The sequence below is a fragment of the Pristis pectinata genome, chromosome 19, assembly GCF_009764475.1.
Source record: "Pristis pectinata isolate sPriPec2 chromosome 19, sPriPec2.1.pri, whole genome shotgun sequence".
NCBI classification, from domain to species: Eukaryota; Metazoa; Chordata; class Chondrichthyes; order Rhinopristiformes; family Pristidae; genus Pristis; species Pristis pectinata.
In genome coordinates this window covers 15,241,913-15,264,921 of record NC_067423.1, presented here as the reverse complement: position 1 = coordinate 15,264,921, position 23,009 = coordinate 15,241,913, and the positions used below count along the sequence as shown (strand labels likewise).

General features: G+C 39.7%; 1 protein-coding gene across 1 annotated transcript in view; it reads right to left on the bottom strand.

Annotated features, from left to right (window-relative positions):
* The window catches only part of snd1 (staphylococcal nuclease and tudor domain containing 1), a 746,083-nt gene that overhangs the window by 472,120 nt on the left and 250,954 nt on the right, over positions 1-23,009 (bottom strand). Inside the window, exon 15 of the mRNA XM_052034288.1 lies at positions 16,085-16,226. Coding sequence (XP_051890248.1) covers positions 16,085-16,226 — 142 coding nt within the window. The remainder of the gene's footprint in view (positions 1-16,084; positions 16,227-23,009) is intronic.

Genomic DNA, 23,009 nt, shown 5'->3' with positions numbered 1-23,009 from the left:
AATACTTATGTACTTAAACCCTTCTGCCATATTCACTTGTTCACAACCCCCTGCAATCAAGACCAATGTACTATTTGCCTTCTTAACTGCTTGCATGTTAAAATTTTGCTTTCACAATCCAAGCCTTTGACATTTCCAGCCTCAACTGATCGAATAATCAAACCAGATTTAAATTTTTCACATTCTGTAAATCTCAGCACTTCCTAAATTCTTTTTGCACGGTTCTCTCCTATACCTAGCTTCTTTCAATATTCAGCTCTTCAAAGTGATCCAGTTCTGATTAAGGCTCATTGCCTTGAAATGCTGACTCTGTTTCTCTCTCCACAGTAGCTTCCTGAACTGTTCAGTATTTCCAGCATTTTCCATTATTGCAAAGAAAAAAATCCAAAATACTTCCAAGGGGCAACTCACAAGAAAGTTTTATTTTAAGCATACATAAACCAGGTACTGATATTCTTAGTCACATTCATATGGATATAAATTGTAGTTTTATTAGAATTTTGACTTTATTTATAGTTTGCAAATTATACTAAATAACAATGTTATATCAGCTGTTCTACTGCCTCTACCACTTGCTAATGACCTCTATTTCACATGCCCTTTTTAAAAGTACTCAAGCGTTTAGGATAAAGGGGCATCTTTGAGTGCTCCAATCAAATACTTGGAGGATACCAGGACCCTGTAGAGCCCCCAAAGCATTCCAAGAGATTTGTACCATAGTTTCACAGTACTTGAACCTCCCAACTGGATTTTCATTTGAATAGTCCATTCTCTGTACCAATCAACACTGGACATCAAGATTTCACAAAGGAGTGACTGTAAAAGTGCTGAACAGAAGCAAAATTTGCAAAACAGCAAATATGCTGAGTTGGGCTGACAAAAAAGCAGAACCATACAAACTGATCAGCACGGGCAGGCACGATGGATGGATCTGTTGCACAGGCTGTGTGTGGCCCTGTTGTACACCTTGAAAATGGTGGATGATCACAGAAGTTCGGCTATGGTCAATTTGATTCACCTTGCATAAATGCAATTCCCAATTTGCTCAGCTATTTACTGATGTGGAGAGATGTTCAGTTTCCCTTTGCGCAGATGTTGCCTGACTCACTAAGTTTCTCTGACATTTTTGCTTATGTTTCAGATTTCCAGCATCTGCATTTTTTTTTGCTTTTCATTGCTGCTTTATACAAGCAGCTTCTTCCACCACTCAACAGCATCTCAGTGGCCCCCTTCTACATCAGTGAGACCAAACACAGACTAGGCGACCTCTTTACTGAGCACCGCACTCTGTCTGCAATGGCCACCTGGAGCTCCCAGTTGCCAGCCTTTTTAATTCCCCTCCCCATTCCCACAATGGCCTGTCTGTCCTCTACCTTCTCCACTGTCAGGGTGAGGCCAAACATAAACTAGTACAGCACCTCATATTCCACCTGGGTAGACTACAATCCAATGGCATGACCATTGAATTCTCCAGTTTTAGATAACCTACTCCCCTCTGTTCCATTCTCTCTCCTTCTGACCCACATAGGTCCTCTCACACACACCCTTCTTTCCAAACCACGCCCCTCCACCCCCAGTCCCCTATCACCCAGTTTCTTTCCCCTCCCTCACCTATTTCATCTACCCATCACTGACATTCCTCCCACTGGGACCCCTATCCCCTCCCCCCACTGTTTCCATCTGCCCACCATTCCTCCCACTATTCATCTTTCTTTCTTATCAGGTTCCATAATCTGCAGCCCTTTGTTGCCTCCACTTATCCCTCTCAGCCTCTATCACCCCCTCCTCACCCAGATCCACCTAATACTTGCCAGTTCTTGCCCCACCCGTCTTCCCCACCTCTTCATACTGGCTATCTCCTCTCTATTCCTTCAGTCCAGATGAAGGGTCTTAACCAGAAACATCAGCTGTTCATTTCCCTCCATAGTTGTGGCTTGACCTCCTGAGTTCCTCCAGTAGCTCATTTTTTTGCCCTAGGTTCCAGCATCTGCAGTCCCTTGTGTCTCACAGAATTTATGTGAAATTAAAAATATTTTACAAATAAACATATAAATTGGTTAAATCACAAGCTAAACATCCAATAGATGGTTAACTAGAAGATGTGTATACCACTCAAAGATTACAGGCCTTTAGTTCCTGCTTTTTGGACACCTAACATGCACTTTCCCAAAACCAGTAAGCAAATCGGTTCCATAACTCAGTCAACTCTCAAACCAGCCATTATCAAGGGAGATAAAGCTGTGGGTGCCAAATGGCCTTGCTTTCCTCAGATGAACTGTAACCAATCTGAAATAAAATGGCACATTTTCAGGAGGCAGGGGAAGCAACATTTTCTGGAGGAACTCAGGAGGTCAAGCAGCAACTGTGAAGGGTAATGGACAGTTGATATCTCTGGTTAAGACCCTTCATCTAAACCAAAGGAGTAGAGGGGAGATAGCCAGTATGAAGAGGTGAGGAAGAGGGGTGGGGCAAGAGCTGGAATTTTCTGAAACATTTGCTTTATCCTTTTGGGAACTTTTTTTGTTGCTATCTTGTTTAAACTGCATCCAAAAGGTATCAATTCTTCCAAAGATACCGTTCGACATAGAGAATATTTACAGGTCAGTTTTTGCTTGCTTCAGCAGATTAGAGGTGACTCCAGTTCTCTCTGTGAATAACTCCAGCCTAGAATGGCCAGGGATCACTGCACAGCCATTAGGTGTGTCTGGTGACACACAGAATAGTTGCAACCCCTTCTCTCCAGTGATCAGACTAAGTGGTATCAGATTGCAAGGGATTCTTGTCTGCACCTCTTTGTACACTGCACCAGGACACTATTTTTTTTAATCTAGATCTTTTGTAACATAATATATAACATGAAATCAACTGCTGATTGTCCAATTTCAAATCTTTGGCAATTTAATATTCAAGCTCTAGAGTCAGAAATAATGGATTTACATTGCTTCTATGGCAAGCAAAAGCACTGATAGGCAAAAATATAACAATGCAGGACAGAAGTCGAAGTCTGATTTAGTGAATATACTGATGTTGTTTGCCCAAAAATATTTCAGAATGGGCAGCTGCTATTCTATAAGTATCCCTTCATTCTCCCATTAATAGAAAATCCAAGAAAGCAACTGTACAAATCAGCCTTTCAATTTCCAAGTCAGCAGGAACACGTTATTTTATTCAAATTTGTCACCTTTGTCACCAGCTGACAAGGAATGATAATAAAATTCCGGAGTGGTGTTTCAAACACAACAGCACAAATATCACACATCATAATTGGTCCTGGGTCTATTATGATGCCCACCATTTGTAATCCAAGAATAAAACCTCAAAACCAATAATTTTTCAAATTCAAATGTATTTGTCCATTTCATTCCAGTTTATGTCTGCTGGCTTGAAATAGATGCTTACATCCCAATCAATTGGAACATATCCTCAATGCTTCCTGATTTTATAGAATATTTTCAAATTTTACATGTGACAAAAGATCTTCCAGTTTATCAAGTCTCCCCATCAGGACACGATACAACTACGTACAATGACACACCTTCCCATAATATTACTATTATATAACACCATTAACAACATGGAGAGACAATAGACTACAGGCACTAGAGTCTGAAGCAAAAATAAAACAAACTACTGGAGAGTAATCAGATAAAAATAGCCACTGAGTTAAAGATGGAGCTACTAGGATAGATGACCAAAAGGCTTGTTAAAAGAGTAGAATCTTTAAAGGATTATTGTAGAAAAACTAGAGGAAACTGCACAACTAGGGACCAATATACCCAAAGACGACATGAAGGGAACAAGCAATGTATGAGGGGAAAATGTAAGAATTTATACATCAGAAGTTCATGATTGGGATAAAGGGGTGGCAGAAATAGTTTAGAAGAACATGGGGTAAATTTGAGCACAACATGAACTGTAAAATCTAGGTACTGACTCTTCTCAAGAATTGCAAATACCCTCCCACCTAACCTGAAACCGCAAACAACTTCTTCCATACTTAAGCCATTATCCACTGAAGTATTTATTGGTAAATTCAATTACTTGACATTATTTACAGATGTTGACATTAGTTACAGATGTACCAATGAATTCCAGTACAAGCAGCAATTCAGGCCATTAATCCTCTGCCAACACTACAAAGAGCAAGCTAAATAGCGCCATTCCACTCCGCTTTTTCCAAAGCTCTGCAATTACTTTTCCTTTCAATTACGTATTGAAAATCTTTTCCAAGTTACAAATGAAACTGCTTCAACCACAGGAAACAGCAAATCACTTTGTGTGCATTAAAAAAACTGACATTTTTACCTTTCCTTATTTTTGGTTCCTAATCTCAATTATGTAGTCACCAAATTTCCAGCCAGTCGTAACAATTCCTTAACTACTCTATCAAAATCATTCACAATACTGAATAGTTTCAGTAATCTTCCCCATTATTTATACAAAAATACTGTTGCTATAGCACGGGCAAGAAGCATCAGCTTTTCACAGATAATAAGAAACATTCAACAAGCCAGGCATCATTTGTGGAAATAGAAACAGAGTTAACATTTCAGGTTGAAAATCCCTCATCAGTACAATTTCCTGCAGTTTTTTGATGTTCACTCTCCACAGAAACTGCTCGAGTTGCTGGCTGTTTGCTGAATTTTCGGTTTCCATTACAAAATAATTATAAGATAACTTTATTAGTCACATGTACTGTTATCGAAACACACAGTGAAATGCATCTTTTGCATAGAGCGTTCTGGGGCAGCCCGCAAGTGTCGCCACGCTTCTGGCACCAACATAACATGCCCATAACTTCCTAACCCGTATGTCTTTGGAATGTGGGAGGAAACCGGAGCACCCGGAGGAAACCCACATAGTCATGGGGAGAACATACAAACTCCTTACAGACAGCGGCGGGAATTGAACCCAGGTCGCTAACGCTGTAATAGCGTTACGCTAACCGCTACACTACCATATCATTTACATAAAGCAACAAAGTTCTCTACTTTGCTTTCCTCCCTCATCCCCATTTTGATTTGCAAAGCTTCAGATTACTCTAACATTCAAAACAAAAACCAAGCACACAAGAGAGTCAGATGGCAATAACAAGACTGGATTTGTACTTCTTCATCCGATACCACAGAATACTACAGCATTGAATACAAAGCTTGCATCATTGGTTACAACCATCTCAGTGCAGAGAGCCCCAGTAGAACCAATATCTGATGCAAGATTCACATTATTGATGACTGGAGTGCACACTCCTCAAGGATTAAGTTATCAGGACATATTACATTTACTAGGCTTGCATTCCCCAGAGTACAGAAAGTTCAGGGATAATGACTTTACTTTAGGATTTTGTAGGAATGAAGTTGGCCTAAGAGGTCGGGGACAAACTTCTAGACATAGAAGTGTTGAGGACATGAAACATTAAAATCAGAGCCAGGGCATTTAGTTTGGAAGAAACATTTATATTAAGGATGGCTCAAGTATGAAATTCTCTATCACAAAAAAGCAGATATTAGTTAAATTAATATTATTTAATTTGAAATCAGATTTTTGCAAGCCAAAATTCTTAAAAGAAATGAAGTTGTGAATAGTGAAACAGTTCAATGAGTATAATGGTCTCTTCCTATTCTTAAAACAGGGAATGATGGGAAGTTGGCCCCAAACTGCTTTCCTTTCATATATCTGAAGATAAGGCTTGTCACTAGTACTCATTAGAAAAATAACATGTAATGCTATTTCACAAGAGATTACAATCCCACTTGCCTTCCTTATTTGACTGCCAGTTAGAGACATCGTGAGATGCTGCAACTACTTATCCTCATGGCATTTTACTGTATTTATGTTTCTGTGAAATCACAACAGCTATAGGAAATTTATATTCATAACGGTATAAGAAGTGTCTGCACTGAAGAAAAAATATGCTTTTCAAGATGAGGAAAATGAGGCTACAATGCCTTATCAACTAAATTCAAATACCAATAACTAACATAATTCCTGCCCACTGTCAAAATAACATACAGTTCACCACTGACATTAGCTCAGTTTACATCATAGCTGAATACGTAAATAGCTTCTTTATTTTCAAATGGTACAACTTTAAAGTACACTGTTAACAAGAAACCCTACAACCTCCACATAAGCCTCCTTTCACCCAGCAAGGTGCTGGTTCATTAAATGTCTCTTAAGAATGAATCTACCCAATAACAATTTTCTTTGGCAATCTGGAAATGCAATGAATCTGAAAGCCTCCAACAATTAAACTGGTGATTGCCTTTTTTTAAAGCTTGCTCTCCTGGCTGTGACTTTAACAAGTGATATTTTTTTCCTTTGATGAAGGAATTCTACAAAAGATTTCTTTAATTCAACAGCAGCAAGCTCGCAAATTCTTACATCTTATGGAAGGACGTCACTTTGTGGCCAGAGCATATTAATTTATGCATCTGTGGCAATTAAAGTATGTAACTCGAGATGCAACATTTGGATACATTTGAGCCATACACATCTCATTAAACCAGTACTGTCATCCAAATATATTTGAAGGTTTGTTATTTACATAAAATGTTGTTGCCATCAAACACATCAAGCATTTTGAAATAGAGTTATGCAACTTAACAGGTCTTCTACATTTTCTAGTCAAGATGAAAAATCCAGAAGGTGTGGAAATAATAAAATTTCTTTTATTTAAGAATAATACCATATGTTTTTGTTTTCTGGGGGCAGGGAGAGGGTCAGATTCCGGATATTACACTATTATCATGGGAGGATAACAGTGCTAAATCTGTCCTAATATATAGATAACTATATCTAACTCTTTACTGGAGTGGCAGAAAATGTGAAATAAGAGATCTGGGAGCATTCAACAGCAATTGCACAGTTATCTCCAGGTCTAAAAGATTTAGATTTATTATCAGAGGAATTGTACCAGCTGTCTGCCTTAACCTTACCAGAGAAGTACTACAAAAAATTGCCTTAATGAGTTTTCCAACATTCTCAGTGTTCTGTTACTTTACCAGCAAAAGATACAGAGGAGAAACTCCCATGAAAATCCAATTCCTTCGCTTTTAGACTTACAATCATAACAAAGATGACTTTCAGAAAGCCTTTGATAGACCTCAACACAAGAGGTTACTCAACAATGTGACAGTTTGTCAAAGGTTTTCTTGGATTGGGCTTAATGGATTGAAGACGATAATGGATTTCACGGATTGAAGACTGGTTCATGAGCAGAAAACTGTAGGAATAAACATTTTCAGGTTGGCAGGTTGCAACTAATGGGGTGCTGAAGAGATCAGAGCTGGGGCCCAGTTTTCATAATCTATATCAATGATTTGGGTGAGTGGACCAAATGTTACATATGCAGTTTGGTGATACAAAGCTGGATGGAAGTATGGGTTGTGAGGAGGATAAAAGACGGTTTCAGGGGAATATAAACATTCCAAGTGAATGGCTGGAGGACATGGCAAAAGGAGTATAATGCAGAAAAAAATGAAGTTATAGACTGTGGCAGAAAAAAACGGTTGAGTACTTCTTAAGCAGTAGGAGCCTGAAAGGCGTTGGTGTTCAGAGGGAGCCTAGTATCAATGTACATAAATCATTACAGTTTAACATGCAGATGTAGTAGCAGAAAAGTAAATGGCATGTTGCCCTTACCACAGAAGGATTAAAATACACAACTAAAGATGTTTTACTGCAAGCCAGTTGGGATTGGAGCAGAGATATTGTTCACAGATCTGGTCTCCCTACCCAAGGAAGGATGTGATTACTGTAGTGGGAGTGCAGTGAAGGTTCACCACTGATTCCTGGAAAGGGAAGACTGTCTTACAAGGAGAGATTAAGCACAGTGGGCCTAAACTTGAGTTCAGAAGAATGAGGGGTGACTTGAGTGGGCTGCAGAAGCTCAGTCACTGCACATTCAAGACAGAGATTTGATCTTTGAATATTAAGGGCATTAAGGGACATGATGTTTTACAGGAAAGCATTGACGAGATAAAAAATCAGTCATAATCTCATTGAGTGGCAGTGGAGTAGGCATGAGGAGGCAAAAGGCCTACTCCTGCTCCAATTATTTCTAATGACACCTCAAATGTACATCATTGGCTCTGAAATATGTTAGGAAACGCTTAAGTTGTGGAAAGTGTTAAAGAAATGCAAGGATTCTTTTTAAAAGCAAAGTGAAACCCCTCTTTCATCACCACCACACCCCTGATATCCCACACATTTATAGAAACTACAGAGAAAAGTGGAGGCTTCTGCAAAAAATATCCAAATTAGTGACCCATGAGAAGAATTTTGTAAATCCTATGAAATATATCTGCAGATCTCCAGCTTGAGAGTAGCCATGTGCATGTATGGATCTAACAGCTGGAACAATCTAGCACCTAGGAGATACCGATTTCAATCAAAGAAATTTACCCTGCATTGCTATAGTAGTGCAGCACCAGGCGAACTTCTTATTTGGGTAGCACCATGGTGCAACAGGTATTTGCTGCTACCTCAGCTCAAAGATCTAGGTTCAATCCAGGCCTCAGGTCTTATCTGTGTGGAGCTGACACATTCTCCTATAACGACGTGAGCTCTTCTAGGTTCCCTAGTTATTTCGCACATCCCAAAGACATGCTGGTTGGTGGATTAATTAGCTACTGTAAATTATCCTCAATGAAAGTGGGCGATAGGGCAGAGTTGATGGGCATGTGTGAGAGGATAGATTACAGAGAAATATGGGGTGAATGGATTGATATGTTTGCTCTTAAAGTCAGCAAAAACATGACAGAGCAAATTGCCTCCTATGCCAGAAGAAAGCATTAAAAACATGCGATAATGCCCAATATGAAGTAACAAGTCATTCCAAATGATCCAAAAGCTTGTGGTGGCTAATTGTAACTTAATTTAGCATGACAGATTTCAGACTGCACTTGCACTATCATTTTATTTAATAATGTTCATCGCAGTTGAGAACCCGGTTTGATTTGAATCAATGATAAAGTGGCAATATAAATCCAGATTCAAAGACCAATTTGACCACAAAGAGAAATGGCCAGAAGGTAGAGTTCTCTCGAACAGACATATCCTAATTTGAACACATAGGATAATTGTATTATATAAAAAGAATATCAGGGAAATCCCTTCTAAGAACCATGAAAAAGATTGCACAGCTGAAGGAAAAGACTCACCTGTAAGAAAATAATTTGAATGTGAAACTTGCTTCTACTTGTAATTACTGAAATGAATAACACTGATAAAAATAATGGGAATCTTGGTAATGACTTCAGGGGAAAATATATAAAAAATTATACTGACAAGTTTCGATGAAGTAGATTGGAAGGAGGTGCATGTGAAATATACACAATTGTATAAACTCAATGTTTTTGTCTCAGTCACTGCCATTCTATCTTCAAGTCTCAGCCACCTACATCTCCCAACACATCAATTTCTCAAGTATATTACTAAACGGCTTGATCACCACGGGTGGCACGCAAACAAAAGCTTTTCACAGTATCTCAGTACATTTGACAATAATAAACCAATACCAATACCAAATTTCATGCAGAAGAAAGCATTAGCTCAGGCTTAACAGGCAGAACTCTGCCCCATGACAGATTCTGCGTTCAATAGTGCAGTGACTTAAACACAAAATCCAGGTTGATGTTCCAATGCAGGACTGAGGTAGTGCTGCACTGTTGAAGGTGCCACCTTTCTAAATGAGACATTAGAATAATACCCGGTTTACTTCCTCAGCAGGAAGTCAAAAAAATAATGGCACTATTTCAGAAAGCAGCAGAGCCCTGGTAACCTGACCAATAATCCATCAGTCAACATGACTAAAATTACAGTGTGATTATGCAGGAAATGGCATGTAAAATCATATGTACCTACATTAAACAATGAATATGCTTCTGAAGTACCACATTTGTAATGGGGCCCATTGTACAAATACCTCACTCTCTCTAACCAGCTCAGTAGAATTATTTAACAAACTTGGACCAATAACAGATTCAAAATACAAATGTGATAAAGTCTCAATCCAGTTCACCAAATCTTTTAGACTTAACAGGGAATGGTCACGAAGGGACAGGATAAAATTAATTGCTTTATTCATTGGATAGCTCTGTCAGCCAACATCTTCAGTCTCTTTTGTCTTCCTCTTTATTTTCCTATTGTCCTGCAGTTTACCTTCTCTTGCATGCCAGTCAATTTTCTGTTTGATTCATTTTATTTGGAAATAAAATTGGAGCATGTAGTGGAAATCCACTAGGTCACAAGGAGCATGTGCAAGTGCCAGTCAAACAGCACCCAGGATCACTATCAAATGCAGCTCCCTGGAGCTGTGAGGCAGCAGCACCAGCTACTATGCCACCATGTGCAAGGAGATGTTTGGGCGGATAACCAAAAGCTTAGTCAGAGCTAGATTTTAGAGAATGTCTCCCAAGAGAAAGGAGAGAGAAAGAGAGGTTTAGGTCAATAATTCTGGTGACAAAGTCCTTGACATCTGAAGGATGTCAATCCTCCACTCTAATTGCTCTGCCAATGCTAGAGCAATTAGATTCAGTGATGACCAAGGCCAATTGGAGATAGGATGGGATATTGTAAGGAGATAAAGCAGACAAAATGGAAGTGTGTATTAGAATGCACCAGGACTGATGTGTATAGCTAGTGGACCTACTTAATTAGAGAGAGAAATATTTGTGCATTGGTCCCCATTACAAATGGGATACTTTTGAAACATATTTATTGTTTAATGTAGGTACATATGACTTTTACATGCCATTTCCCACAGAATTACATAATAATTAGTTTTTAATCATTCTGAAGTAGTGCCATTGGTTTTTTTGACTGTTGTAAAGGAGGTGAATCACAACAACTTGTCTGAACGCCCACCCTTTTCTTTTCTCCATTCTGTGGGAAAGCATCATGGTGTACATGATAAAGGTTATGATCTCACTGGGTGAGGCGCCAATGACACAAGCACATTTCTAAACCATTCTTAGTGCCTGCACCATTTCCTATTATTCAGTCCATCTATCTCCAAATGTAACAAAAATTCATGCAAATTAAATTTGAAGGACAAGCAAGCATTATCCACAAGGTACATTTACAGCCATACATTTATAAGGTAGAAGAAAAAATGTTGTTTAAAAAAAAATGTGGCTGGGAAAGAGAGAAGAAAGGGAGCCCAAAGGTGTAGTTCAATGTCATGTCATCCAAATAGCTATATTTGTAAATTGTTCCATTTTACCAATACATTGCAACTAACCAAATGAAGCTCAGATAAAGAGAAGCTATTAAGATTAAACTTAAATAAGAAATGAGACAGAGCCATTCTTGCCATAAGTGCAATGGAACACCACAAAAGGTCAACTGTTAGTGTCAAACTACTTTAAACATGAAATTTCCTAATCTTAGCATGATGCAGGCAGATAATTTTATCCCAGTCCAGCATCCAAAATGAATGGGGGAAATAAAAGAGGCAATAAGATCGAGCCGAACTCACCTAAATTATGTACGTGTTTCTTTTTTGTTTTGAAACCTCTCCCTGGACTTGGGTGTTACTGGCAGGTCCACATTTAAAAACTCATCCCTGGATGCCACGATGGTGGTGGTAACCTTCATAAAATGCTACAATTCAAACAGCATTCTCCATATTGGTTTGATACAACTGAGTAATCTGCAATGCGACTTACAAAGGTAGGTTAAAGTCAACCACCTTAGTCTGGGACTGAAGTCATATGCAGACCAAATAGGCTTGGAAGACAGGATTTTTTCTTAAAACCAGTGGGCATGAGTTTTATTCCAGATTTTGTTTCTAAACAGCATCAGACAGGATGGGCTCCTCCAATGCTGTATTATTCTGTGAACAGAATACAAATTTTCAAACCGCTACTGTGGGAATTGAAATGTGATTCCATGGATCATTAATTCAATAATAATAATACTGCTATATCCCATAATAAACATAATTTATAATTTTTAACACATTTTCAAACTACCAATAATCTAATTTCCAGAGACATCTCATTAACATTACTCAGCCCAACAGGGCAAGCTGAAGTCACTGAAGCCCATGGAGTAATGAAATTTACTGAAGCTAATTCAGCTCATAATTGGGCTCAGTAAATCCTCTTGGCAAATCTTCAAGAAAGAAAGTCAACTTTCCACAGGCATCAGTTTTGGAGAGACTGTGCCAGCTGGAACTGGCAACACATGCAAGTATATAGTAGCACACTCTAAAAAGGCCTGACAGGTATATCACAAAGGCACAAATTGTTCCAAAACAAAAGACTAATTGCACAGTTACACCCTGCATTTGGTAACAAATATACATGGCTTACACAGACTGTTCCTAAATGTTATCACATTTTCATTCATGTCCCTAAGGCTCAACAACTTAGTTACTAATGGGGTTAATGCTCCCACTCCCTGCAAATAAACCCGGAAGGAAAAAAAAATGGAAGGATGCTACAGTGAAATACTTTCTAAAATTTTAAATCGTCAGAATACAATGAACCTCTGCATTAAACCATCATGTCTATCCAACAGCCATTTACAAACCAAATTTTTGATGCACAAATCTGTAATAAACATGAGCATAGCAAGACAGATCCGCCAAACAAAATTCTACATTAACATCAAACTGAAACATAAAATATGGATAGATGAGATTGTTTCTAGTTATATTTTTTCAGGAGAATTGGGAATTGCAGGAATGATCAGCATTGATTGCCCATTCCCAATTGCCCTTGAGAAGTTGGTCATGAGTACAATCCTAACAGCCAAGTTGCGCGCTGGACCATTTCATCGGGCAATTACCCTACAGTGGGTCTGATGTCACAAAAAGGTTGACAGATTTCCTTCCTTGAAAGGACATTAGTGAAATGGGCAGTTTTTTTAACAAAAACTTGGAATCTTCATGATCACCTTTACAGATACAAGCTGTTTATTCTAGATTTTAAGTAATTAAATTTAACTTCATTGCAGGTGTCTGGGGATAATTGGTCCAGACCTCTTAAATTACTATTCAACAATAACCACAACACTTCTGCACCTTAGGAAAAATATCTAGTGCAACTGCAAAAATAGTATTCTGCAAAAGAATGAAGTAGTATCTCCAAGAAGTATTTCTAAAGTATTCCAAGTATTATTTCTAAATTAAGTTTTAATGCATGTATGCACATATCAAAATGATATACTTCATCAAATCCACTTGCAAACAAGGTTAATGTTGTTTTAACTCAGACGAAATCCTAAACCAGATGTCAGACACAATTCTCTCAATTCCCGGGCTCACTCCAAAGGATTATTATACTTGGGATGAAACCAAGTCACCCCCTCAACAGGATCTGAGTAAAATTATTTTTTAGTCTAACTTCTTTTTAGGCAGCTCCTCAGAGCCCAGGATGATTTACCCTCACTCCAGATCTGTCCGTACTATGGTGGCTGATGAGGCCAACAGGGAACCCGGTGGGCAGGTAGTGCTTGATGAGGCAGGTGGCTGCACAGTATGGGAGGTAGGGAGCTCCTTCTGCATTGTTCACTGAGTTTATGCAACTTGCCAAAGAGACTCTTGGTTTTCTACATCATCCTGGTCACAAGCTAAGATTTCTTCTAGTTGGTGAGGCTTGGAGAACATCTTTGTAGTGTTTCCTCTGTCCTCTGGATACTTGCTGCCATGATGAAACTCGGGGCACAGTGCCTGTTTCAGGCATGAGTTTCATCATGGCAGCAAGTATCTAGAGGATAGTGCCTGTTTCAGGCATGCAAATGACATGGTCCACCCACTGGAGGCTGGCCAAGAGTAACTACAACCTCAAGGCTGGGAATATTGGCCTGAGGGAGAAGGGTGATATTGGATTGCTTATCCTGCCAGTGGATTTGGAGGCTTTTGCAAAGACAACATTGGTGGCACCTCTTCAATGCTCTGAATTGCTTGCTAAAGGTAGCTCATGTTTCTGAACCATGGAGGGTGGGGATTACTGACACTAATAAAATAAGAACTTTGCACTAGGTTTAAAACACATATCTTGTTCTTCCAGGGATAGAATCCATACTGTGTTGCAGGGAACAGATCTTCACCACCATGAGGAGACCAGTTGGGGTTGCTTGAAGTATATGTAATTATGAGAGGCATAGATAGCGTAGATAGTCTTTTTATCAGGGTGGAAATGTCAAATACTAGAGGGCATAGGTTTAAGGAGAGTGGGGAAAAGTTTAATTTATGAAGTAAGCTTTTTTTTAAAAAAGGTGGCCAGTGGTAGGTGCCTGGAACATGCAAGGGAAAATGGTAGAAAGAGATACGACAGTGGCATTTAGACAGGTCATAAACAGGCAGGGAATAAAGGAATAGGGACCATGTGCAGGCAGATGGGGTTAGTTTAGATTGGCATCTTTGTCGGCACAGACATGGTGGACCGTAAGGCCTCTTGCCGTGCTGTACTGTTCTATGTTCTATGAGCTGGTCAAGAACTACCCTTGTGATGACCTTTTATAACACAGAGCAGGGAGACCCCCCCCTGTTGTCACCACAATTGGATTTGTCTTCTTTCTTGATGATGATTATGAGTACAGAGCCTCCTGGCATGTCTTCTCTTTTCAAGTGTGGGAGAAGAGACTGTGAATTTGTGTCTGAAGTTCCTCTCTCCCAAGTCTTGGGATTTCAGTAGAGATACTGCTTGTGCAAGAGGCCTTATTGCTTTACCAGTTGACATATGGCCTTTTCCATCCTCTTGTTGGAATGGGTGGTAGTGAAACTGGATCAGATTGGTGCATTGACTCATGGACTTGCATGTCAACAACAGGATTCTCAGTTAAAATTCTCAGTTGTCATCATCCATCCTTGGCTCTCAGAAGGGCAGCGAGGGCATCCTTAGGTGCTTGAGCTATATATGGTCCAGACAACTTTGAAGAATCTATGCACATTGTGGTAATTGGGTAGTGTGAAAACTTTTTTTTAATCCATCTTCTGTCATGAGTCACAACTTTTTGTTGGACTTCAGCCTTCAAGTCCCTGTATGGTTTATTTACACAACAACGAGCCTTGTCATTCTCATCAGTGAGCCTGGTAGAGATGCTAAAAGTTGCAAATTATTGTATCTGCAGCACTGCGGCTCTTGTTGGTTGGGAGTCAACAGGTTGACCATGAGGCACTGACTGAGAAGAGGTTTCTTTGTGTGATCCTCGAGTCTTTCAATACTGATTTTCTTGCAGCAATGTCTCTATTGCTGCCTTTGTTTTGAGACCAGGCAGATAGAGATAGCAGAATGAATTAGTTGGGTTTTGGTCAAGCAGGTGGATGATCACAAAACTACAGAATGGTTATGGCACAAAGCACCATTTAGCCCATGATTCTATTTGGATTTATGCAAGATCAATCCAGCTTATCCCACCCTGCCACCTTCTCCCAATACGCCACATACTTAACCAGCTCTCTTTCAAACATTACAATTGAATTACCCTCTACTACCACCCCTGGTGGTGCAATCTAGACCCAAGACACTTGCTGCGCTAAAACAAAAATTCCTATCACTTTTGAATCTTCTACTCATCACTTTCATTCTATATTCCCATTTCTAGACACTTCCACCATTCAGAACTGTTTCTCTCTACCTCTACCCTTCACAATTTCAAATACATATATAAAATCTTGTTACCATATCCTCTATTCTAAGAAGAGCAGCAAACTGGAGTCGAGGGGAGGCGAGGCACAAGAAGCGAAACAAAGACAGAAGGAAGGGGTGGGGATGGGACATAGACCGTGTGTAGTTAGAGGTGGAAATATTAGATGTGGGGATGATTAAGGGATGAGAGGCAGTGGTGCATGTGTGCTGCTCAAGGTCTTGACATTTCTCTTATTCTCAAAATCCCCATAATCTGCATAGTGTTGATAAAATGACATGTAAACTATTATAACTTATTTGACCCGATCTCCTAAAAGTTACATTCTTTTTTTGCATGATCTCCAACTTCAGATCATTCAAATATCATAACTCACCATCAAACCAGGCAAGTATTTCAACTAGACTGCCATTCACAATTTTGCTTCCACACTACAGATGTGGAATTATTAGTACCAGGTTAAGCTAAGTATTTAACCACTTGCCTGCCAGTAGAAAGGTGATCAAACAGGTCTCTTTAGGCATGTAGAGCTTTAGACGGGAACCACTGAAAACATACTCAACGACGGCTTCAGAACGCCCCGCTCTCTGTAAGAATGGCAGGAACTGTTTGGCTTTCTGGGTATCCTGTAAGGAATAAAATACAAGTCTACTTTAGAATTTGAGTGGTTTATTGCCAATGAAATACTTCTGAAGTGTATTCACTGCAGTATTCTGGGAAACATGGCAAACAATGCATGCGAGCAAGTTCCCACAAAATGGAATGCAATAATAATCTTACAACCTGTTTTATTAATGACTGAGGGATGAATATCTACCAGGATAATAGAACCTAAGAAACAGAAGGAGAAAGGCAATTCAGTCTCTTGTGCCTACTCCACTTTCAATATTATGACTGATCGTTTACCACAGTACCACTTTCCCATAATGGTTAATGTAATGGTTAATAAAGGAATCACACTGTTGTTTCCTTTATTATTCAAAAATCCATCAGTCTCTGTCTTGAATATACCTAGCAACTGAGCCTCTGTAGGCATATTGAAATTTCTAAAGGTTCCATGTTCCCTGAATAACAAAAATTCTTTTCATCCCAGTCCTGAATGATTGACCCCTTATTTCAAGACTGTGACCCCTTGTTCTAGGCATTGTTGCCAGGGGAAACATCAATCCTCCACCTTCCACCACAGACAATAAGAAATGTTTCAGATGAGATCACCTGAGATTATAGGCCCAGTCTGTTTCAATCCCTACTCAGAGGACTACCCTCATTTACTTCCATCCAGGAATCAATCTGGTGAACGTTTGTTGCACTCCTTCAGTCACAAATATATCCTTCCTATGGTAGGGAGACCAGGCCTGCATACAATATTCTATGCATGGTCTTCCCAGGGTCAAAACATTTCCAGTAAGACCCAATTATCTGTTCCATTAAAATCAATATACCATTTCCCTTCCCAACTGATTGCTACCCGCACTCAAGTTCCTCCAAACACTGACAATTTTCAATCTTGCACCATTTAAAAAAAACCCTACTTTTCCCTTTTTTCTTCCCAAAAGAATGACCTCATACACTTCTAGAGAAAAGGTTTAGCAGATTTACTCCTGGAGTGAAGGAATTTTCTTATGAGAAAAGACTGAACATTGGAGTTTGGAATAATGAGGTGTGAAACATGCATGATTCTGAAAGCGCCTGATAGGATAAATACTGTGATGGTGTACACTCACAGAGGAATCAAAAGCCATAGTTTCCAAACAAGGGTTCAAGAAGTTAAGAGGAAGATGTAAAAATTTCTTAAGAGGGTTGTAAATCTTTGGAATTCTCTAACTCAGAGGACATTGGATATAATCACTGATTTATTCTCCAAAGGATCTACAATGAGTTGGAAAGTCAAATACAAAATTGGCTTGGTCATGGACGGCAGAGGGTAGTGGTAGAGCGGACTTCTGATAATTTGGATGAAAATGCAGATGATCTGATTAGTATGTTTGCAGATGACACGAAAAATGATGGCACTGTGGATAATGAGGACCGTTAACAAAGAGTGCAACAGGATATAGACCACTTGGAAATTTGAGTGGAGAAATGGCAGATGGAGTTTAATCTGGACAAATGTAAGGTAATATATTTTGGGAGGTCAAATGCAAGAGGAAAGTATATAGTAAATGGCAAGACCCTTAGGAGTATTGATGTACAGAGAGATCTTGGGGTGCAAGTCCATAGCTCCTTTCAGGTAGCAACACAAGTGGATAGAGTGGTAAAAAAGACATGTTGTATGCTTGCCTTCTTCGATCAGGGCATTGAATGTAAAAGTTGGCAAATCATGTTGCAGCAATATAAAACTTTGGTTGGGCATCATTTGGAGTACTGCATACAATTCTGCGTGCCACACTGCAGGAAGGATGTGGAGGCCGTTGGAGAGGGTGCAGAAAAGGTTCACCAGGATGTTGCCTGGATTGGAGTGGTTTAACTACAAAGAGAGGTTGGACAGAGTTGCGTTGTTTTCTCTGGAGCATCAGCAGCTGAGGGGTGACCTGAAAGTAGTATATAAAATTATGAGAGGTATAGATACGGTAGATAATCAGAGTCTTTTTTCCCAGGGTGGAAATGTCAAATACTAGAGGGCAATGCTTTAATGTAAGAGGGGGAATGTTAAAGGAGATTTGAGAGGCAAGTTTTGGAGAAAGAAAATAGTAGATGCTTGGAACGCACAAGCAGGGGAGGTGGCAGAAGCAGACAAGATAGCATCTTTTAAGAGGCATTTAGACAAGGCACATGAACCACATGCAGGCAGATGAGATTAGTTAGACTGGCATCATGGTCAGTGCAGGCACAGTGGGCTGAGAGGTCTGTTGCTGTGCTGTACTGTTTTATATGCCACGTAAAGATGAAGAGAATTTGGTGTATAAGGGAGCCTAGAATGATGAAGAACAAGCAGCAGAGCACAGTGAAAGCCATGCCCTTATTGAATGGTGGAGTAGGCTCATGGGACAATATGACCCTATTCCTGCTCCTATTTCTTAAGTTTTTTACGTTCTCATTCAGCTTGTTCTTCCTTTTTAAGCCAGCATGGGAATGACAGGCCAAATAGCCTACCCTAGTGCAGAAATTTTTATGACTGATATACCCAGTATAAATCCCAATTTAGTTGAATTCAGAATGTTGCTGCATTTCGACAATTCAATTCCATTTCAATAGTTTCAGGAAAATTAAATGCTGCAACTTTTTCAGGGCCAATGGGCAGGTATTTTTTAACACTTTATTGTTATCTCAAGAAAGTATATTTTATCACAGTGGTGTCATTGATGCTGAACAGTTTGAAATATACAGATATACAGAACACAAATTTGTGCGACCCAAAAAACAAAAACACCGTGGGTACACATGCTTTGAACCATATAAGGGAGCAGACATCCAAATTATTTAACATTACTGGGTAGCTTATTTGTGAAAGTAAAGGGATAAATTAGTATTAAAAATTGTCATGCAACACAGGACTAAATAATCATAAGGCCTCCAGATGCAATATTAAAATCTGCAAACTCCCTGGGGAGTCAGTCACAGTTTTACATTTCTGGAGCCAACTATACTTGTTAGATGGAAAGCAAGGTGCGGTGAAAAATGAGAACATCTCTTCAGGGCTCATTATCTGTAGCTGGAGGTGGAGCATTTTATTAATGAACTATAAGCAAAAAGTCAATATGTTGCTCAAAAATATCTGTGGTAATCGGATATATTTGAAAAAAAACACACTTGATTTGCAACTGAAATTGGCAATGCAGTGGGAAAGAAAAATCAGCAGGCTCTCAATCCTGCCAAGTCACATCAATTTTGCTCTCATCTGGCCACATAAGTAAAGCACAAGTAGACACTGCCATCACAGGAACAGGTATATTTATTTCAGGAAGGTGGGGAGAAAAGAAAGGGGAATAATTTTTTTAAACTACTAAAAGACAGGCTATAATTTAATCCTATTTAAAAGCATTTTCCTTAATCGGCAAAATAAGTCTGCACAGAAATACAATTGTGTTCAATCTTTCATCGAGTGTGGTTATCAAACTGTCAATTAAGAGGGAAAGGAGAAAAAGCTCCAGGGAGAAAGTCCTTAAGCCTAACAGTGCAAGTCCTTCCACATTTTTGTTTTACTTTTTAAACTGCAGAGATCAAATTTGAGGCTAAAACTGGGTTATGTTTCAGAACTACTCTAAAATACATAGCAGCAGAGTCACGTATTTGATTGAGGCGATCCCAGCTCAGAACAAAATCAATATTAGGATATTTTCCAAATATACTTCTGAAAGGTTTATTTGCCATCTGTTGCCAGAGTGGTACATCCAGAATATTCAAAGAATAGAATTGAAGTTATTGAGTCACATAGCACAGATACAGGCCCTTTAGCCCACTATGTCCTGTCTGTAAGGAGTTTGTACATTCTCCCCGTGTCTGCATGGGTTTCCCCTGGATGCTCCGGTTCCCTCCCACATTCCAAAGGCATACGGGTTAGGAAGTTGTGGGCATGCTATGTTGGCGCCGAAAGAGTGGCAACACTTGTGGGCTGCCCTCAGAACACTCTACGCAAAGATGCATTTCACTGTGTTTCGATGTACACATGACTGATGAAGATATCTTAAGTTCCCACCTATACTAATCACACTCTTCAGCATTCAGACCATTGCCTTCTGTGCCATGCTGTTTCAGGCACTAATCTACATTTTATTTAAATGCCTCCACCACCCACTCGGGCAGTGTGTTCCAAATTTCAACCACCCTCTGGGGGAAAAAATCTTCCTCAAATCCCCTCTGAATCTCTTAGCCTTACCTTAAACATGTGCCCTCTGGTTATTGATATCTCTTCCAAGGGGAAAAGTTTCTCACTTTCTACCCTCTCTCTGTTCCTCATAATTCTGTATACTTCAATCAGGTCTTTTCACAATTATGAATATAGATGAGAATCATTTAAGATGTCATTCACAGACTATAAAACATTGAACATGCATCTTATGACTAAGTCTGAACCAATGAATAACTTCAGTATAATGAAGCAAATGCATTAAATAATACAACACAAAAGAGGGGCAAGGCTGGAGGAGTGAATGGTGGGGAAGGTGGCAAAATTTAACAGAGGCACTTTAAGTACACTCTGAGCACTTTATATCCCCAGAAAGCCAACATGAGAGAGGACACACATATGCAAGTGAAATAGCCACAAGAATACAGACAGATAAGCATTGCCTGGGAAATTCCAATGTTATTTGTTGGAAGCTAAGGTTCTCTTGCTTGAGCATGAATTGAGCTTAGTTGCAACAGTGAAAATGACCCAAGACAGCAGTCAGATTGGTGGTAGGATGGAAAATTGAAGTCAAAAGCAATTGAACACAGGGGTCAGCCTTGTGGATCAAATAGAAACCTTCTGTAAACCAGTCACACAATCTGCATTTGGTCATCTCAATGGAGAGGGGACCACATTGCAAGCAATGAACACAATGTACTAAATTGTAAGTGGAACAAGTAAATTCTCATTTCACCTGGAAAGTCTCTTTGGGTGCTGAATGGCAAAAGGGGAAGTAGTAAAAGGATCACTGTTGTCTTTCCAGTGATTGCACTGGAAGGTATGGTTTTGAAGGTTCTGGTGGAGACAGAAGTTGGAATGATGCCTTCAGAATATTCAGAAGAGGTGGGACAACATGTCTGGTGGTGACATCATGTTGGGGTTGGAAATTACAGAGGACAATCTGTCACACATGGAGGCTGATGGGGATAGAAACCAAAGACAATGGCACCATGTCCTTATTCTGAATCGGAGGACAGGACATGTGAGCAAAAGTATGAGAAATGGAACCGAGCTCTCAACAATGGGACAAGAGGAAGCTACAACTGAGGGAAAAGAAAAGGTACTTTGGCAGTACAGGTGTGGGAAACGGCATTTTCAGAACAAATTTGTTGAGAGAAGAAAAAAAAGAATGGAATGAAGTCCTTACAGGAAACATGGTGGGTGGAATGAATTACTTACAGGAAACATGGTGGGAGGAAATACAGTCAATATACCTGTGAGAATCTTTGGAACAGTCGTGGACACTAGTCAGTAACTTATTCCTAAAATGGAGATAGACAAGTCAAAAAAAGGGAAAAATTCAGAGATGGACCATGTGAAAGTCAGAGGATCGAAACTGGCATCAATGATGAAGAAACCTTCTATCCCATGCAAGAGCATAAAGTGGCATCAACAATATCTTCATTGTATCAGAATGAGGTAACACGGGTAAGGTGCTGGACCTGAGTAGCACTGGAATAAATAATGTTCCACATATTCTACAAAGAAAAAGTAGCATAGCTTGGACTCATACAGGTTTCCATTCGTAGACCATTTATTTGGAAGAATAAGTGGAGTTAAAGGAGAAGTTGTTCGATGTGAGAACAATTTTATTTAGGCAAAAGAAGATGGAGTGTCTCTGGTTGGGCCTCTGTTCAAGAAGACACAAAGGGCCCTCCGACTGTCCTGGGATGCAATGAAGGTCTACGAGGGATTGGACATCTATGGTGAAAATTAGTCACTTGGACCCTGGGAACGTAAAACTGTTAAAATCAGAAGTGTAACTAAAAACTATTAAATTGGCAGAGTGTTTGGCATTTGGATGAATATTTGCAGTTGAAGACACCAGACTAAGGAAGGAGTGAATTCAGAAGAATTACTCCGGTAATTCTATATTACTAGAATACAGCTCAAATGCCATCTATAAATTCACCAATGACACCACTGTTGCTGGCAGAATCTCAGATGGCAATAAGGCAGGATACAGGAATGAGATAGATCAGTTGGTTGAGTGGTATTGTAACAACAATCTCGCACTCAACGTCAGCAAGACCAAGGAATTGATTGTGGACTTCAGGAAAAGGAAGTCGGGAGAACACACACCAGTCCTCATTGAGGGGTCAGCAGTGGAAAGGGTAAAGCAACTCAGAGGATCTATCTTGGGCCCAACATATTGATGCAATCACAAAGGCGGCACACCAGCAGCTCTACTTCATTAGGAGTTTGAGGGGATTTGGTAGGTCACCAAAGATTCTTGCAAATTTCTACAGATTTATGGTGGAGAGCATTCTGACTGGTTGCATCACTGCCTGGTACAAATGCTCCAATGTGCAGGATTGACAGAGGCTGCAGAGGGTTGTAGACTCAGCCAGCTCCATCACGGGCACAACCACCCCCGCCATCGAGGACACCTTCAAGAGAAGGTGCCTCAAGAAGGCTGCATCCATCAGGAACGACCCTCATCACACACAACATGCCCTCTTCAAGTTACTACCATCAGGGAGGAGGTACAGGAGCCTGAAGACCCATACTCAACATCTCAGGAACAGCTCCTTCCCCTCCACCATCAAATTTCTGAATGGTCCATGAACACTACCTCATT